A 17,795-nucleotide genomic window follows, 5' to 3' on the forward strand; every position below is an offset into this window, starting at 1 on the left:
GCGCTTGGCATTAGATGGGGTGCGGAGGTTGCTCGAAAAGGAAAAGATACGGGGCGCTGCGTTGGGTTGTACAGTACCATTTTGTGGGATTACGGACATATTTCAAGAAGCGGATTTTCTCAACCAGCGGAGGACACCCAGACACGTCCAGTCTGGATCATCAATTCCAACAGCGGCCAGTGGGTAATGCAGGTATATCGATGAGAGAGGTATCGAATTGGAATGGTCAACACTACCCACGAGCTGTCATTCAGAGCACGCTTTCACGAGATCTGCGACTCCTGCTGGCCCTAATATGTTATTCTTTGCAATTTTTACTTTTTAGTATCTACTCTTCCTAACGGGACCCCAAAACATTCCCCTAGTTCACCACCGCACCTTGCCACCACGCCATCACTCCCAGCACAAACACCACCACCATGGCATCCGCCACGACCGTCGTGTAGATGACGCTGTACCGTCCCGCCAGCCTCACGTACCCAGCGAACGGCTCGGGCAGGACGGTCGCCAACGTGCCCATGATGCCGCCGTGCTGCAGCCTGCCCTTCTCCACGAAGAAGCGCGTCGTCTGCAGCAGCACCTCGACCGTCGCGAAGATGTAGAACAGCCGCCTCCCCGCCGCGCCCGCGTCGTCGTCGTCGAGGTGGGTGAAGGATCCGCCTTTCACCCTGCCCAGCTTCGACCCGTCGAACGTCGACGTCAGCGCGACGTACGCCGCCAGCCCGAACGAGAAGACGGCATGCACGACGCGCCACACGTACGCCGAGCCGGTCGCTTGCTTCTGCGCCTCCGCCGTCTGCCCGCCCGGAGCGCCGCCGCCGTTCATGCCCATCATCGCCTGCATCATCTTCATCATCGGGTCTTCTCCTCCTCCTTGCGCGCCGCCGCCAGCGCCGCCGCCCCCGGCCTGGTCGCCGCCCTGCATCATCTGCTGCATCATCCGCATCATCGGGTCGCTGTCCATCGCCCCGCCACCGGCGAACGGACTGTCCCTCCCGCTGGCGGGGCCGAACGGCGTGGAGGCCCCCGACGCGCCGGACGAGGGGGGCAGGCGGCGCGGCGCGGGCTGGTAGTAGTGCTCGCTGATGTCGACTTCGGGCGGGTCGGCGGAGTCGTGCGCAGCGGCGGCGGTGGTGGTGGGGGGCGGTTCCGCGGAGGAGAGTTTTGCTGGGGGCGCAGGGCTGGCTGAGCGCGGAAGTCAGAAGCTTGTACGGATGGAGGGGAGGGTGCGAAGGGCATTGGTGGGAGGGGAGTGTGTGTGTGTGTGTGTGTGGGCTTACCATCTTCGACTGCGGGAGCGGGGCGGCCGCTCAGCGAGGTGATGGCTTCCAGGCGTGATGAGCCTTGTGAGGCGATTTTGGCTTGACGGCGCTCGCGGCGCTCGCGGGCGCGGCGTTGGGCGTCGCTTTCTTGGGGCGCTTCCATGAGATGGTTTCTCTGGAGACAGGGCCTAGGGTGAGGGAAGGGTCGGGCCGCGGGCGAAGCGTGGTGTTGATGTTTATTATTGCGCAAGGTGGTTGCAAGCTGGAGGGTCTGGGCGCTACGTCAAGCGTCCCGAAATTTACGGGCAGCTGTACGGTAAGATTTCCCCTTTCGGTTAGGCAGTGACACCCCGCCGGGGGTAGCTTCTGCCCATCATCCATCACACCTTTTACATTTTCTCTTCCATCAACACAACATCCAAGGCAGTAATCGACTCCTACTGGCCCCCACTATCTTTCTCTATTCTTTCAGGCAGGTGCAAGGGAGTATCCGCTCGTCCACGGAACATCAAGAACAGGAGCGGCGTTAAAAGTGCTCCCTATGCATCTTTGCACACGAAGCATTCGACCATGCAGCTTGCTTGTGAAGAGTAATACACCTCGTGTACGAATGCATGAGGACATCGGTTTTTGTGGTCGTTTTACTGCTCAACCACGGCGTCAAACGCTCTTCACGTCAAGCAGAACATATGCTTGCCAACGCACAAAATCCTGCGAGAAAAAGCAAATCACTCCGGCAACAGCAACACTTCCTTTCTGGACATCCCGCCCAACATGGAAAAGGGCTTCAGTAAACACGCTTCGCTGCCTCGTTGGTTGCACCCTCGGCGACTTCTCTGCGCTCTGGTTCCTGCAGTCCCTCTACTCCGACTTGGGTGTCGGGCCCATCATGGCTATATCAAGTAAGCACCGCTTTCCGGACTCAGCCTGACCGTGTAGGAAAACATGCACTGACTGACCCCTCCCAAAGTGGCCACCGGCGTCTCGTCATCGATGCTGCTCGAAACTGTACTCCTGCGCGTCGGCCGGGACGGCCTTTCTTGGCCCTCCGCAGCGAAGACGGCAGCGGGCATGAGTTTGATTTCTATGCTAACCATGGAGATGGCGCAGAACGTGGTTGACTACCACCTCACTGGCGGAGTAGTGGACATAGGTGATCCGTGGTTTTGGGCCGCAGCGGCGATCTCGATTGGAGCTGGATTTGTAGCACCGCTGCCGTACAATTACGTGAGGTTGAGAAAGTACGGAAAGGCGTGTCATTGAGGCGGGGTTCAGCGCAGTCCAAACCTAAACCAGATGCCTTCAACTTAACATTACACTCGTCTCCCAGTCACTGCGGCGCGTCTGGCAAGAGGGCTGATTACTGACCCACGACGAAGAGTGGTTGCCAGCCTTCCAGAGATGTGCGGGCTTGGACGAGGCCGTACCAATCGACCGCAAAGCCAACTAGATTCACTCATGACAATATTACAAAGAGTTGCTGATTGATACGTTACTTGTTTCATTAGGTATTCCGTTGCCGTCGTTGTTTCTAATCTACCATGAAGTTCCCATCCAGTGAAGCCCCCAACGCCGAGATGAAATTACATTTTGTTTCACAACTGAATGAAAAGGCTTCCGTCCTTGTTTCGCTTCTCGCCTAGCTTTCCATACCGTCTTGTCTCATAGCTGCAGATTTACCAGTTAGCACCGGATGTTGGTGGTGAAAGGGACTCAACGATAACATACCTCCAGTGCAGATTTCCCGTACACCAGGCCTTGCAACCATTGATCATGGTTTGCAAGTCATTTGTCAACTGGTCATCTGGATCTTCCGTGCCGTATCGAAGCATGAGCTTGTCGCCCAAGTCATCAATCCCGGCGATGGTATCGATGATCAGAGCTACCGCGCGTTGGGTCGCGGCTCCGAGGGGATCCCTGCTTTCTGAAGCATCTGCGTAAAAGATTGGAATAGTATTCGCAATCGACAAGCCGGCCTGGGTAACAATAGTTTCCGTCAGCAATGCGATCAGGGCTAAGGAAAGGCAATCTGGAGGAAAAGAAGGGCATATGAATCCTGACGTACCAGTTCCTTCTTGACTGAGAAAATATCATTGACGCTGTGTATCTGTTAGCTCAGTCGCTGCTGTTACTGAAAAATCTAACATACCAAGACACATTGATGTTGGTCAGAGTCCACAGCTTCTTCATGTCAGGATCATCGAACACTTGGCGTGGGAGTCCCTTTGATTTCGCAAGGTACCTGCAACTTCTGTCAATATGCATCGAATGAAGAGATTTGGTACGGCTCTACTTACTCGATCATGGAAAGGCATGGTTCCACAGCACTGGCGCCATCACGGAATGTCCAGTACTCCTCAGGGCTAGGGACACCACCGCTCAATCTGGAGCATTGCTCCTCTTTGGTCATGTCCAGATAGAACTTGATGTTGTCGAACAGCCGTTGCCGTTGCTCTAATTTCTTGTCAGTAGAGTCTCTCAGCGTCTCATCTGAGCCCTTGAGACGTACCGATGTTGTATTCCTTCCGGATTGCATCGCCGATCTCATTGAAGCTCTCGATGATATGGCTGTAACCTGTGTCATTGGCCAGGCGGCTGGCGTATACTGTGCCTGCAGTGTCCTCTGCGTTAGGTACGGAGAGCCCAAGGCGATCGCGCACAAGCTCAATAAGCTCATGGCGGTATCTGTTGGAGGCCTCAAGATCATCCACCATGGATGAGTCCTCCATGTCAAGCTCTAGGCAACGCCATTAGCAAACCGATCAACAAGGACTAGCCCAAATTCACGGCTACTCACCGTCATCAACCACGAAGGTCTTGTAGTACGAAAGATGAGGTTAGCCAATTGACCGAAAGATGTTTCAAGGCATCTCGGACGTACCCAGACAATCAGCAGCGAGGAAATCCTAAGCCGTTCATAGGATGCCCAGGGAGAGCTTGCAGAACCCAACAGACTGAAGTCGGCCTTCTTGAATGCTGCTCTGAGCCTTGGTGAAGGGATGTTTCTGCACAGTTGAAACGTTGTCAACGTGGCTGCTACCAATTCATACATAGAACCGCAAGAGATGTGGAAAACTTACGCGTCAAGCCAATCACTTTCGTCTTTCCGCAAACGATCGAGTCCTGGGTTCACACCGGTGGGCCAATGACAGAAGTACGGCCAAAGGTCTGGGAGGCACATCATCTGGCCGCTCATCGAGGCGAGCAGCAACTGTCTGGAGTCCAAGGGAGCCATGTTGGTGAGCAAAAGAGTATGAGAAAGGTGTATGTATTTCTCAGTGGTATGAGATTGGTGAGGGTTAGGGTACACGGTCAAGTCATATATATAACATGTGTGTCTACAGCCTCCTCCAACACTCTTTTTACCGTCCGTTGCGCGCATGGTCCTGCCGAGAGAGTAATATGACGCAGGCAGAAAGAACGGCCCCAAGGATCGAGGTGTGGGAACGGGTCAAGTGGATTGTGGCGATGAGGCAGCGCAGTCACAGGGCTGGAGGCCGGGCCAAAATCGAAGCCAAGCGAGGCATTCTCCGCTCATCTGGTTGCTCATTCGGAGTCGATGGCTGGGCTCGGTGCGCCTAGAAGTCGGCGGCGAGTCAGTATTCTGACATCCAGAACGGTTGCTCACGCAGGGCTGAGCATTGCATGCACGTTCTCTCTCAGTAAGCAGAAGTTCGGTATTTCTCGCCGGAAAAGGTTCCAGATCAGGCGTAGAGATAGGGTCTAGCACAGATCTCCGCGTCAGCAAATCGATAAGAGCTCGATGGTATTGCACTCGAGATGGGATATTCCGGACGGGAAAACGGTGCTCTATTTCGGGCGGGTTGGAGTTGGCTGGCTGTAAGCAGCCGCAGCAGTCGCAACGAGACTTCGGCAAGCCGAGTTGGGGCGCGGTTAGCTCTTTGATCAGAGCATGGAGCCTGCTCCAGAGATGGCGCAAGGACTCGGGACCGTGGGACCCAACGGCGCAGAGCCGCAGGCAACCCACGTGGAGATCGGCTTGGCCTGGAGGCGGAGGTTGAACCGCAAATAGCAATCGCACAAGCGAATCAGATGGAATCGACTCAGGCCCGGGGGGTTGGTGGTGATTGGGTGCCGGAAATGCGGGTACTTGTTCCTGCAGGATTCGTGCGGTGTAGTTGGCCCCCAACCTCTCCACACCACGGCCTCGTCAGGGCTTCGGAAGCTGAAAACTGCTGCGAAGAAAATCCTTCTCGCCTGCATCCAGATATAAAGAAGGCTTGTCTTGTCTTCAGCCCTGTTGATCACCCCGACGCGCCGGCGCCCATCCCTGCAGCGATGCGGCGTCAGCATTCGCTGGGTCGTTGCACGGTGAAAGGCACCCCATGGACCCCATGCACCCCATGCACCCCGGCTTGTCTCATCGCTAAGAATACGATTTTCGCCCTTTTACTTTAGCACAGCCAACCTCGGCGGCGTCACTAACCAAGTCACCGTGATCCTTCAACGGCCGCCTGCCGTCCAGAACGCGGCTGTTGCCTGATCTTGTGTCCAGTCAGTCCGTTCGCATTTCGGTGCATGTCGCTTTGAGTTGAACGCTGGGAGGGGCCGAATCTTGGACAGAAGTAGTGAGACCAACAAGGATAAGTAGGAGACATCTAGTACTGAGGTATCGTGTTCCCCCTTCACACCCGTCAAATCTGCCAACCGTGAACGCCATTTATGCTTTTAGACCTTCCAGACGCCCGCAACCCACTTGCTTTTTGCCAGCCGTGAACGCTTTTCAAGCACCCTTCCGCGCAAATCGTGATAGCGCGGGGCCATACTTCTCCTTGTCTCTCTGCAGCCCAGCCTGTTCTCTCTTGTTCTGCTCCTTGAGCGCTTGCTGCAGCTTCATCCTCTTCTCATCAATCACGTTCTTCTGACCTCTCTTCCGCAGGTATTTCCTCAGCGCACCATTCCTTCCCCTGCCTCGGTTCTTCAGTTTCTCCACAATATCCTCCGGCTTCGCGTCTAGATCCTTCTCCTTGCGACGAGTCTCGGCCGAAGCCAGGTCCACATCACCGACGAAATCCGGATTGAGCGAGATCATTTCAGGCTGCAGCTTGTTGAGCAGCTGCCTGACCTCGGCCTCCTGGCGCTGCTTGACGTTCTCGTAAGGGTTCACCTCGAGAGCGTCGAAGTTGGGCTCGCCGGCGCCGGGTACGATGATGCTGCTGAAGCCCTTGTTGTGCGAAACACCCAAGATATCTTCGTATGGGCACCACTTCACGCGCTCGATGCTGTTGCCCTCGCCGCCCCACGCCATGTACGGCGACTGCACCTTCTGCTGGTCCTCGAGCGCCTTGTCGAACAACCCGCGCCAAACGGATACCTGCGTGCCCCAGCCTACCGCCGTGAGGTTTCTGTCCGAAATGGCGACGGACGACCCAGGCTGCCGCACAAAGTAGCTGTTGACCTCCTTGAACATGCGAATATCCCACACGGCCATCTTCATATCTTGGCCGGTTGAAACCATGTACCTTCCTTCTCGGTCCATGGCAATACTCCGCACCGGGCCTCGGTGAGCGAGCAGCTTGACCAGCGGATCCGACGAATTGGGCGACCACAACGAAACCTGTCCGTTCTGGTGTCCGACGTGTAGTATGGCGTTGTATGGGTTCTGCGCGAATGCGGTTGGAGAGCCTTGTCGTGTCGGAAGTTCGATGACCATCTGACCGGTCGAGGTGTCGGTGTACTTGAGGTAGCCGGCGTTGCCGATGCTTGCGAGCAGGAAGTGGTAGGGCAGGAACTCGAGGTGGGTGACGTCGATGTGTTTCTGAAGCTTGTGGATCTCGACTCCCTGGTGGTCGTAGATGTAGACATACTTTTTCTGGGCAACGGCGAAGCTCTGGTTGTTGTGCAACCACTTCGCGTCGCGCACCGTCTCGCCCAACTGCAGCTCACAGCCCAGCTTGCCATCGCGCCAGTCCATGGTTGCGATATGGCCCTTGCGTCCGGCGAGCAGCAGCTCCCGCCCATTCCGCGTGTAGTCGGCCTTGTACGGCCCCAGCTCTGTCAATTTCAGCTCGAAGCCTTTCTTTGCCGTTTCGATGGCAACGTCGTCCCGGATGTCGTCCTGGCGCACTTTGTACGTCCGCTCCAGCTCCGTCTCGGGCTCGAGGAAACCGCTCTGGTGTTCCAGCAGGATCTCGGCATCGTGAGCCTGTAGAGCAGCGTCCTTGCGCTTCTGCTCCTGCCGCCGTACTTCGTAGCGCAGCTTCTTGTCTTTGATGTTCTTGACCTTGATCTTCCCCCCGCCGCGGCCGTATGTGCTCTCGGCGACCTGCAGGCGGGCTTTCGCCTCGGCGTCGTCGCGATCGTGGGTCGAGGTGGGTGCCTTCGAGGGTTTCTTGGCAACGTCTTTGCCCTTGGGGGAGCGCGACTGCAGCGCAGGGCGGTCGAGCTCCATGGTGTCGAGTTCCATTGTGAGTGGAGCCATGGCGAAGCAGGGCGGGCGCAGAGAAGCTGGGGCGGACAAAAAAGTTGGCCGGTCGGTCGGAGTTTGCAGCGGCGGTGGCCGCGGGGCTTGGCGCTTTTGACGTGTTTGTCATCTTCGGCGCCGCTTCTGCTCCAACATTTCCGCATCGCTCGCCGCCTCTGCACCTACGCGCTTTCCTCCCTCCTCTCCCATCCCAAGCCCGTTACACGAGTCTTGCCGTCGCGAGCTCGTTCGAGCGCCCCCCATCCCGGATGCATGCCGTGTCATGGCGGTCCGCGCGCGCTGCCCGTAGAATCCCCGCCCAGCTCATCGCCGGCCGACGATTCCCGCCGCGTCTGAGGACTTTCCACCGCTCCGCCCGCCTCGACTCCTCCACCGGCTCCCCCAACGATCCCCGCGACCCTAGCACGCCCTCCGTCTCCGAGCGTGACAGTGAGAAGCCCGTCCACGCTGCGAATTCCGCTCCTCCTGCTGGCGAGAACCCTCAGCATGACGTCGGCCCCGAGATAGCTACCGAGGCTGCCGAGGAGTCGCCCGCCGTGCTAGCGGAAAGGCTGCGCAAGACGAGACGCCTCTACCAAGCCGCCTTGAAACGCTCGTCCCGGACAAAGCAGGCCGAAGACTTTCCTCCCATCGAAATACCAGAAAGCTTCTTCAACAACAACGTCACAATCCGTGAGGATTGGGAACACGCTCGGGACACCCGAGAGCCATGGGACGATGCCGGAAATCCTGCAGGGAGTCGCCCGCCAAAGCCCGAAACAAAGGGGAGCCTGTGTGTCTCTTGGACGGGCAAAAACGCCGAGGAGGAGATAGCAAAGCTGTCGTTGCCTCTCCCAGAACAATTGTATAAGTTGCTGGAGATGACGGCGGAAAAGTCGCAGGTTCGGCATGAAAACCTCTTGGAGGTGCTGGAGAAGCTGGCGGATGAAGACAAGTCGCAAGTTCGGTACGAGGAAATCTTGGAGTATGTGGATAAGCTCTACGCTGGCAAAATTCAAGACCTGACTCCGGAACTTGACAAGAGTCTCCATGTCTCCTTATACCTCGAGGTTTTCGCTTCCATTTCCGGCAGTCTTGCTACCGCCAAGCCTGAATTGGCCTCTTCTTTCCCTTCCGCGAAGTCCAATCTTCTTCTTCACTCGCCCCAGGACGGCGGCATCGCACGCCTGGACCAATTGATCGAGGATGTAGCTGCTGATCTGCAAGCCGACGTCGTGAAGCTTGACTCGCAGGATATCGCAGAGCTCGTTGGCGATTATCTCGGAGACGGCTCTGACCCCAACGCCCTCTCTCTTCGATCTCTGGGCTACGAGACGTTTCGGTCAAAATCAGACAGCGTTGACTGGGAAGAAGACGAATTTGATGCAGTCGAGGCGGCCGAAGAGGAGACCGAGGATGGACAAGATGACCCTTTGTCTGCTGGAGGTCGTACGTCGCCGGCTCCCAAGGGGGGCAAGAGGGGCGGAAATACGCCCTTTGTCTTACAGGGAGTGCACACTATAGACATCAACGAATATTTCAAAACGCTGTCTACACCTGCGCGTGGGCCACCGGGCCGAAACGCTGCAGTAGGAGCGGCTGAATTCACCCCCGCTCAGTTTGGAAGGGATTCATCGCCGGAGACAGCGCGATGGAATGACATGAAGCTTGGCGCCTATCTCGATGCTTTGCTTGACGCGGCCGCCACAAAGCGAAATGGTCGGAAGGAGCAATCGCAACCCCGGACGACAGAAAAAGAGCAGCGGGAGGAGGCCAGCTCAGAGCCACTCGTTTGGAAAAGAGGCTCGTTCAGATTGGCCCTCGACAAGAGCGCCTCACAAGGCATCCAAACACCTCCATCGCAACGAACAATCATACTCATCAACGACTACAAGGAACTCACCGTCACCCGCCAAGGGGCACGAGTCTTGGACAAGATCACTGAGCTAGTCCACAACAGGAGAAAAGAAGGATCTGAGATCATGATCGTTGGCGTCACGTCGTCCGCTGAGCTTATTCCCGAGCTATCCCGCTCAGCTATCCGAAGTCTGCAAGCAGAGAATGAAGATAGTTTCTTCAGAACGATCATCGTTCCTCTCGGCGCAACGTCGCTGAAGCCGTCTATAGAAACACAAAAGGGCATAAGCGAGTGTTACGAGCAGGTGGACAAGCAAATCCTTCCGCCACAACCCCTTGACTTTGATACGGCCGAACGCAGGCGAAACGAACAAATCAATGTCAGGCATATCCAGGACATGATCCGGAGACTGGACCCTAGCGCCAAGGGCGTAGACTATGCGATGTCTAAGCTGCAACATTCTCCAGTAGTCGACTGGAAGTCAAGAGTGTTCGCGTTCCACGAGGTCCATCGCCTCGTGCAAACTGCGATTGGGCTGCACCGAACCGCTGGCGAAACCCAAGAACTAAACAAGGACCTACTCATCTTGGCTGGATTTCTGCTGCGCTTGAGCGACGACGTCAAATTCTCCTGGGTGGCGAACGAGCGACAAAACGAGCGCTCGGCAGCGCTTAAAGATTCAACCATGAACCAAGCTGCCGGCAAGATTGCACCGACCAAGACCCCTTCCGACTTGAAGTTGGAAAAGGTCCAGAAAACGGCAAATAAGCACGAGAAGAAGCTGCTTCTTGGAGTTGTCAACCCCTCTAACATCAAAACCACCTTCGCCGACGTCCACGCACCACAAGAAACTACAGATGCCTTGAAAACCATGACATCTCTCTCTCTTCTCCGCCCCGACGCTTTCAGCTACGGTGTTCTCGCAACCGACAAGATCCCCGGCATGCTCCTCTACGGCCCCCCCGGTACCGGCAAGACGCTCCTCGCAAAGGCCGTGGCCAAAGAAAGCGGCGCGACGGTACTCGAAGTCAGCGGCAGCGAGGTGTATGACATGTACGTCGGCGAGGGCGAGAAGAACGTGCGCGCCATCTTCTCGCTCGCACGAAAGCTCTCGCCCTGCGTCGTCTTCATCGACGAAGCCGACGCCATGTTCGGCAGCCGATCCGGCTCCCGCCACCGCACGTCGCACCGCGAGGTGCTCAACCAGTTCCTCAAGGAGTGGGACGGCATGAACGACCTGAGCGTCTTCATCATGGTCGCCACCAACAGGCCCTTCGACATGGACGACGCGGTCCTGCGGCGGCTGCCGCGGCGGCTGCTCGTCGACCTGCCGACGCAGAAGGACCGCGAGAGCATCCTCCGCATCCACCTCAAGGACGAGCAGCTGGATCCGGGCATCAGGCTGGACCAGCTGGCAAAGGACACGCCCTTCTACTCGGGCTCGGACCTGAAGAACCTGTGCGTCGCCGCGGCGCTGAACTGCGTGCGCGAGGAGAACGAGGTCGTGGCCTTGGTCCGCGAGCACCAGGAAGCCGACGCCGATGCGTCGTCCGCACCGGCGGCGTCCGAGGAAGGAAGCAAGGATGGTGCCGCCGCCGCCGAAGATGCCGTGCTCGCCCTCAAGGACAAACAACCTGCGTCGGCATCATCATCGTCATCCTCCCCCTCCTCCCCGTCCTCCTCTCCCGCAACACCGTTCCCATACCCGGAAAAGCGCACCCTGCTGCCTCACCACTTCGAAAAGGCGATGCAGGAGATCAGCGCGAGCATCAGCGAGGACATGGCGACGCTGACGGCGATCCGCAAGTTCGACGAGCAGTACGGCGACAAGCGCGGCAGGCGCAAGAAGAAGAGCAGCTGGGGCTTCAACGTCGCCGCCGACGTCGGGCCCGGCGAGGAGGCGGCCAGGGTGCGGCCGTCCGCTTCGGCTTCGGCTGCGGGTGCGGGTGCGGCGTGGCCGTCGGCGAGGAGGTAGGTGGATGATGGGAGCGGGGGTGGGACTGGTGGTTGGTTTGTGTGTGTGTGTGTGTGTGAGAGAGAGAGAGAGGGGGAGAGAGAGTGGGTGAGTGATGGCTTGTATGATGGGGATGGCGTGAGAAGGCGGTTTACTGTTGTTGTTGTTGTCGTCGTTGTCGTTGCCGTTGTCATTTTCGGTATTAGCGGCGGATCGGACGGTGGAAGCAGGAATGGGGAAAAGTCATCGTGTATTTTAGACTTGGACAGCGAGCGAGGAAGACAGCGTGTATCGCGTTTTGAAGGTATAGGTACATGGATAGAGCAAAGTCATGAAGTTGTTACAGGCTTGATTGTGCCTGGCTTTGACTGCAGTGAGATATAGTGTCCTGAGATGGGAAAAAAAAAGAGCTTTGTTATGCACGGAGTTGAAGCATTCGTCTGACCACAAACCAGGGCATTGGCACATTATACAACACTTTTCTTCCACAAGTGACAAGAAAAAAGGATCATAACGAAGCTGTATGGTTATCAACATTCGTGCTTTCCAACATAATGCTACATCGAAGTCATATCTATTTACAAGTCCACCATGGCAGCAGCGTCGCTGATTCACGCGCTCTTCCACGCACCGACGGTGCACTTCTTGGTAAGCGGGCGGTCGGTGTAGCTGCCGTTCGAGTTCTTGATGGGCGTCTGCACCAGCTCGTACGTCTCGCCGAAGCCGCCGGCGGACCAGGCAGTGTAGCCGAGGAAGACGTCGGCGTTTTTGCTGTGGGGACAGATGTCAGTTCTCTTTTCTTCTTCTTCGTCGTCGTGAGAGGCTGCTAGATGCTTACTTGAGGAACTCAATCTGCTCGCAGTAGAGCTTCTCGCAGGAGTCGGTGTTGCCGCCGCCGCTCTCGGTGTTGATGGCGAGGCGGTTGTTCTCGCGCAGCCAGTCGGCGAGCGGGCTGAAGGCGTCGTCGATGTTGTTGGTGGTGCACTCGGTGTGGGTGCCCGAGTTGTCGCTGTCCGAGTACTTGTGCACGTCGAAGATGAGCCCGTCGGTGGAGCCGTCCGGGTTGGTGACGTTGGAGAGGGCGGCGGCGGAGCCGTCCGACACGAAGCTCGCGGCGCTCGTCCAGCCGTTGCCCGGCAGCAGCACGTACTGCGACGTCGCGCCCGCCTCGCGGATGGCGGTGACGACGGCCTGCACCGTGGCGGCCCAGACGGACACGTCGGGCACGTCGTGCGGCTCGTTCATGACGCCGAAGGCGACCTTGGCGTTGGCGGCGTACTTGGTCGCCAGCTGCTTCCACAGCGACGCGAACTGCTCGTTGGTCGGCCCGCCCTGGCCGATGATCTGGCCGTTCCACCGCGCGTAGTTGTGCACGTCGATGATGCACAGCTCGGCCCCGGACGTGAGGCAGCCCTGCACCAGCGCGTCGTACTTGGCCGCGTTGGCCGCGTCCAGGTCGCCGCCCAGCTGGTGGCCCACGAGGTACTGCCATCCGACCGGCAGCCGGAACGCGTTGAGCCCGTCGTCGTTGACGAAGTGGTCCATCTGGCCCTGCGCGTCGCTGACGGCCATGGGATCCGTGGCGTTCTGCGCCGTCTGCGTGCAGGTGCCGTCGGTGCCGCAGCCGAAGTCGAAGCCCGCGATGTTGAGGCCTGCGAACTTGACCTTGGAAGACGCCGTGGCCGCGTTGATGGCGACGTCGTTGGACACCCGGAGCGTGCTCCTGGGCAACGCCAGCGCCGGCGAAGCCGAGAGGACGGCGGCGGCGGCGGCGGCAGCGAGCGTGATGGACTTCATGATGAGAGAGAAACGAGTGTCAGGTCAACTGGCAGCCAGGGGAAGAAGGTAGCGAATGTTGCTGGACCAGAACGAAAGGCGGAGCAACCAGGCTCGGATGTAATAAAACAGACTTCGCAGGTGCCGACGCTTGCGGGAAACGAAGCTGTTCTTAAGGGGAGAAGCGGCACTTCTTATACTTTGGCGCGTGTTTCGAAACTCGGCGGGCCACAGGCCACGGGCGACCTACTCGTGCGGCGCTTCGTGTGGGCGCAGGAGTCAGAAACGAAATGACCAGGCTCATCCGCCAGACTCCGGCGTAGGGAGGTCCGGCTAAGGTCTCCATAATTGTGAGATCGACAGGACGCCGCCAGGACGCCGTCATGCAAAAAAGCTTGTCGGAACTCAAGGCGACTGGCCAGGGCTCAGACACAGTTTGAGTGGTTTAGCGCCTTGCAATGAATAATCGCTTTCTTTAAGGACGACTGCCGAAGGAAGTGGCGCCGGATGGCTCTTGCTCCGGATGTTGGTGGCTCTACTTCTCAGAGCTTGCAGAGCATGTGGAGAAGCTTGTTTTAGTCAAGGCGGACTGCGTTGCGGAGGATTAGAGCCCGGTCAAAGAAAAGCAACGATTGCTACCTTGCGGCTGGTATAAGCCCGGCCCTCTTGTCGCCGTTCACCCGAAGCAGAAAATTTTCCGAGCGCTTCTGATCCAACAGACATGGTTGCAAGAGAAACTGGCCAGTTCAAGGACGGGTAAAGTCGGTGTCGTGTGGGACAGTGCCGTCTGAGGTTGATGGTGGAGTGAGGGAGTTGAGGAGTGCCGGCCCGTCATTCCACCCTGAAACGTCAATGCGAGTGCCGATCCCAAACATCATCTCAAGCCGGCATTGAACAACTGCTACTACACACTATAGTCGTACTTTTATACCGGCCTTCTACTAAAATGGCGGATAATTCACAGGCCACCTACAGCAGATCGGGAAAATATCCGACATTCCCAACTCTCTTCACTCGCAACAAAGAATCCTACTGGTGCGGGTAGCTAAATCCTTTACTGGGACGCATTTTCTCGATTCTTTAGCTCCCATCTTCGAAGAGTACGGTATCCTCCATAGGACACGGAAAGACCAATCTTACCCAATCCCCTTCGAACATGTGTCGAATCGAGAGGCATCCTTCGTAGCAACCAAGACCCATCCATCATCGCAGCTCACTCCAACCACTTAGTCGCAGTCACGAACCCCCCTCCCCTTCCCCATCCTTCCCCACCGTCCCCCTGATGATATCGCTCGCCCTCTCCGCAACCGCATAAATCGTGCTCGTCAGATGCCCGCACACCTGCCACGGCAACACGCTCGCATCCACCACGCGCACGTTCGCCGTCCCGTACACCCTCAGCTCCGCGTCCACCACGCCGCCCAGCTCGCGGCCCATCATCGCCGCCGTCCCCACCGGATGCGAATTCGGCCCGTAGGCCCCCTTCGCAAACGCCACCCACGCCGCATCGTCGTCATCGTCATCGTCACCACCACCCAGCGGCACCTCCTCCACCGTCGGCGCCGTCATCCCCACGACGTAGTCTGCCAGCGGCGCCGTCAGCAGCGCCCGCCGCGCGAGCCGCATCGCGGCGGTCTGCACTGTGTTGTCGAAGGGGTTCATGAAGTAGTTTGGGTTGATGGCGGGGGAGGAGGCGTTGGCGCCGACGCCGAGGGGGGAGGGCGCGGAGATGTGGATGCTCCCGCGGCCGAAGGGGAGGAGGGCCCAGGTGGGGAGGATGGCGGCGGAGAGGCCCGGGGCGCTGGTCGGGGCGGTGAGGATCTCGGCGAGGGGGAGGGTGGCCGCGTTGGAGAAGATGAGGTCGGCTTGGGCGGCGAGGATGCGTTCTTGTTGTTCGACGGCGGTGGCGACGGCGGCGGTGCGTGTCGCGTTGTTGGGGTTGATGCCGCTGTTGGCGACGTTGAGGGCGGCGTAGGAGGGGATGGAGGCGCGGACCGAGGCTTCGAGGGCGGAGAGGTTGGAGCCGGGGAAGAGGTCGGTGAGGGTTGCGTACGTGACTTCGGGTGGGTAGTCGAGGAAGGTGGTCGTGTCGTTGGGGTTGAGGGCGCCGACGATGGGGACGTTGGTTTGGTCTTGGAGGTTCTCGCCGACGGTGGGGAGGGAGATGCGGACCGGGATGGAGTATTTCTCTAAGATACTGCTGTGTCGTTAGACCCTACCCCTGAGTGCGACTAGGAGCTCTTGTAGTTCATTGCATCGCAGATATCGCCAACCATCACTAATCGACGTAAAGCATACAACAGAAATGAAGAACAAATCACCCTCAGGTGATTGCTTCAATTTCTCACAAGCATGACGGGACTGGTACAGTGCAAGGAATAAGAACCGCAATCGAGACATGGTGTACTCACGCGGGATTCCCAATACCAGAGTATTCCAAGAAACACGGAGTTCGCGTGGACCCTAGAGACACCACCACTTCCTTGGCAGCCTTCAGAGTCGTGATGGTTACTGTGCTCGAAGAAACTTCCACGCCAGAGGCAGACAAATTAGCGCCGGACTTTCCCCCATCGCTCCATGTCAGTCGGAGTGCCGTGGTGTTCAAATAGACGTGCAGATTTGGCCTATCCTGAACGGGATAATAGTAGGCTCTGGCGGCATCTTCTCTAATGCTCGTGGTTGCATTGACGGTGAATGGCCAAACACTGAATCCGCGCATATAGCCGCCGTTGACGTCTTTGTTGTACGGGCTGCCAACACTCTCCCACGTCGCCTTGATGATAGCGGCAGAGTTGTTTCGCTGTGGTGCTACGTATTGCCAGCCCACGTCCAGAGGGCCATCAAAACCGTGGTATTCCGGGTTGTAAGCTGCCCCATTGGCTACCTGGGACGGGGTAGGTGGATCGAAGTGTTCGCTCTTCTTGTAATAAGGGTAAAGCGAGTCCCAGTTCCAGCCGCTGTTCCCGAGTTTCTCCCAGGCATCGATTTGGACCGTTTCGGAGCGGATGTATGTCATGCCTGTCCGGGAGTTATCTCACAGTGCTCCGGTAAAAAGAGCCTCCTTGTCTTTCATGCGACCCAGAACTCGGTCATACCATTGATAGTGCTGGTTCCGCCAAGAGCTTTCCCGGCGTGGTAAGTCTGGATGTCATTTGCAGCATATTTTTGCGGAACGGTGGTGTATTGCCAGTCAAGTTCAGTGCCGAGTGACAGGCCGTAATTTGTTGTATTTTGTACTCTCGGGTCATTGAAAACCGAGCCGCCAGCCTCTATGACGGCAACTGTGACCGAGGAGTCCTGGGAAAGCCTGTTCGCAACCACCAGCCCCGCAGTCCCGCCGCCAACAACAAGGTAGTCGTAGGAACCATTGGTGGCAACTGTGGCACCGCTGCTTCCGCATAAAAGCGCAGCGCCGAAAGCAAAGAGAATAAGTCGTGGCAGCATCATCTTGTCGATGAAGCCACGAGAGATTGGGGATGGGTCAAGTCATGATGATGGATTCTCGCGGCTTTATAACGTTGCCTCGAAGGATTTCATCAGGTTCAAGTGGTTGCAGTCGGCGATGTTGCATGCATGTAAAAGGATTGCGGAGAAGGAGGGTACGCGTACAGAGCCTTTTCCAGGTCGGGAATTTCGGCCGCGGGGAGGCGTCTGGTCATACCCCGGATGGCGGCATTGCTACTTTCCGTTCCGAAGCCCAACCAATACCCTGGTGAGGTCGTACGAGGTCGGTTCGCTAAGTGATACAACAATTGAGGCGTCCATCTACGTAAAGGCGAACCGACCTCGTCCAGATGATGCGCAATGGGCCACGAGAGACATCCCAACGAGTACCCCAACTGGCATTTGCCGAGGATGAACTGCAAATGATGAAGTGCTTGTTTACTAGCAGACTATGTGGGCATGGTTTTTCCTGCGGGGGATCGTCGCTTGTGTTTCCGGTTGGAGTGCGTGTAGCCATGCTGCTGGGTAAGTAACCGGACTGCTGGTGCCAGCATGCATTTGCCTTACGAGTTTTCCATGTGCTCGACTTGCTTTCGAAACCACGAAAGACCCACAGCTGAGTGTTCTCCGCAGCTTCCGAACGCCAGCATTGGCATCTGCAGATCTCGATACCAGGCTGTCTGTTGTAGACTAAGGCATTGGCCGGGAAATTGGCTTCGATTTGCCGTTCTTGGCCAAGCCGACAGTTCATTGTTGCGCATGCTGGCCGCAGGTGGGTGAAGAGGCTGGTAGACTGGCTTGTGCACAGTGACAGCAGCAAGGAAATACATCATGGAGAGCAACGTGTCGGGCTGAGGGCTGCGAGTAAGTCTATGACGAAAGGGCTGCTTGACCGAGGGAAAACCCCAGCTGAGATTGCACAGCCAGCCGCGACTAGCCTTTTTGGACCGAGGTTCCAGCACGCGGATCTTGCACAGCGAGCGGTGCAGCGGTGCACTGAGTGTGCAGCGGTGTCGCGTGGCGGCCGGCGGCCGGAGGGCTCCATCACGAGCTGCTCGACGGTGGTACAGCTCACAG

The 17,795-nt window shown here is 57.6% G+C and overlaps 6 protein-coding genes across 6 annotated transcripts; 1 reads left to right on the forward strand and 5 right to left on the reverse strand.

The window, feature by feature from the left end:
- Nucleotides 1-361: 361 nt before the first annotated feature.
- On the reverse strand, nucleotides 362-1,425 carry BKCO1_4400050 (sad1 interacting factor 1 protein; the record flags this gene model as incomplete). The annotated part of the gene is made up of 2 exons (XM_020276107.1): nucleotides 362-1,185; nucleotides 1,281-1,425. 2 exons carry the CDS (start codon nucleotides 1,423-1,425, stop codon nucleotides 362-364), a joined length of 969 nt encoding a protein of 322 aa, XP_020128105.1.
- Nucleotides 1,426-2,857: 1,432 nt separating this feature from the next.
- BKCO1_4400051 (terpene synthase) lies at nucleotides 2,858-4,497 on the reverse strand (the record flags this gene model as incomplete). The annotated part of the gene is made up of 9 exons (XM_020276108.1): nucleotides 2,858-2,930; nucleotides 2,991-3,238; nucleotides 3,328-3,361; nucleotides 3,412-3,504; nucleotides 3,560-3,716; nucleotides 3,772-3,999; nucleotides 4,060-4,078; nucleotides 4,144-4,267; nucleotides 4,343-4,497. 9 exons carry the CDS (start codon nucleotides 4,495-4,497, stop codon nucleotides 2,858-2,860), a joined length of 1,131 nt encoding a protein of 376 aa, XP_020128106.1.
- Nucleotides 4,498-6,006: 1,509 nt separating this feature from the next.
- On the reverse strand, nucleotides 6,007-7,704 carry BKCO1_4400052 (small nucleolar ribonucleoprotein complex subunit; the record flags this gene model as incomplete). The annotated part of the gene is made up of 1 exon (XM_020276109.1): nucleotides 6,007-7,704. One exon carries the CDS (start codon nucleotides 7,702-7,704, stop codon nucleotides 6,007-6,009), a length of 1,698 nt encoding a protein of 565 aa, XP_020128107.1.
- Nucleotides 7,705-7,955: 251 nt separating this feature from the next.
- On the forward strand, nucleotides 7,956-11,519 carry BKCO1_4400053 (mitochondrial aaa; the record flags this gene model as incomplete). The annotated part of the gene is made up of 1 exon (XM_020276110.1): nucleotides 7,956-11,519. The coding sequence occupies one exon, from the start codon at nucleotides 7,956-7,958 to the stop codon at nucleotides 11,517-11,519; it is 3,564 nt and encodes a 1,187-aa protein (XP_020128108.1).
- Nucleotides 11,520-12,109: 590 nt separating this feature from the next.
- Nucleotides 12,110-13,295, reverse strand: BKCO1_4400054 (glycoside hydrolase family 5 protein; the record flags this gene model as incomplete). Its single annotated transcript, XM_020276111.1, has 2 exons — nucleotides 12,110-12,269; nucleotides 12,337-13,295. The coding sequence occupies 2 exons, from the start codon at nucleotides 13,293-13,295 to the stop codon at nucleotides 12,110-12,112; spliced, it is 1,119 nt and encodes a 372-aa protein (XP_020128101.1).
- Nucleotides 13,296-14,510: 1,215 nt separating this feature from the next.
- Nucleotides 14,511-16,721, reverse strand: BKCO1_4400055 (glucose oxidase; the record flags this gene model as incomplete). Its single annotated transcript, XM_020276112.1, has 3 exons — nucleotides 14,511-15,471; nucleotides 15,686-16,292; nucleotides 16,370-16,721. 3 exons carry the CDS (start codon nucleotides 16,719-16,721, stop codon nucleotides 14,511-14,513), a joined length of 1,920 nt encoding a protein of 639 aa, XP_020128102.1.
- Nucleotides 16,722-17,795: the final 1,074 nt, after the last annotated feature.

The sequence above is a fragment of the Diplodia corticola genome (genome assembly GCF_001883845.1).
Source record: "Diplodia corticola strain CBS 112549 chromosome Unknown scaffold44, whole genome shotgun sequence".
Classification (NCBI taxonomy): domain Eukaryota; kingdom Fungi; phylum Ascomycota; class Dothideomycetes; order Botryosphaeriales; family Botryosphaeriaceae; genus Diplodia; species Diplodia corticola.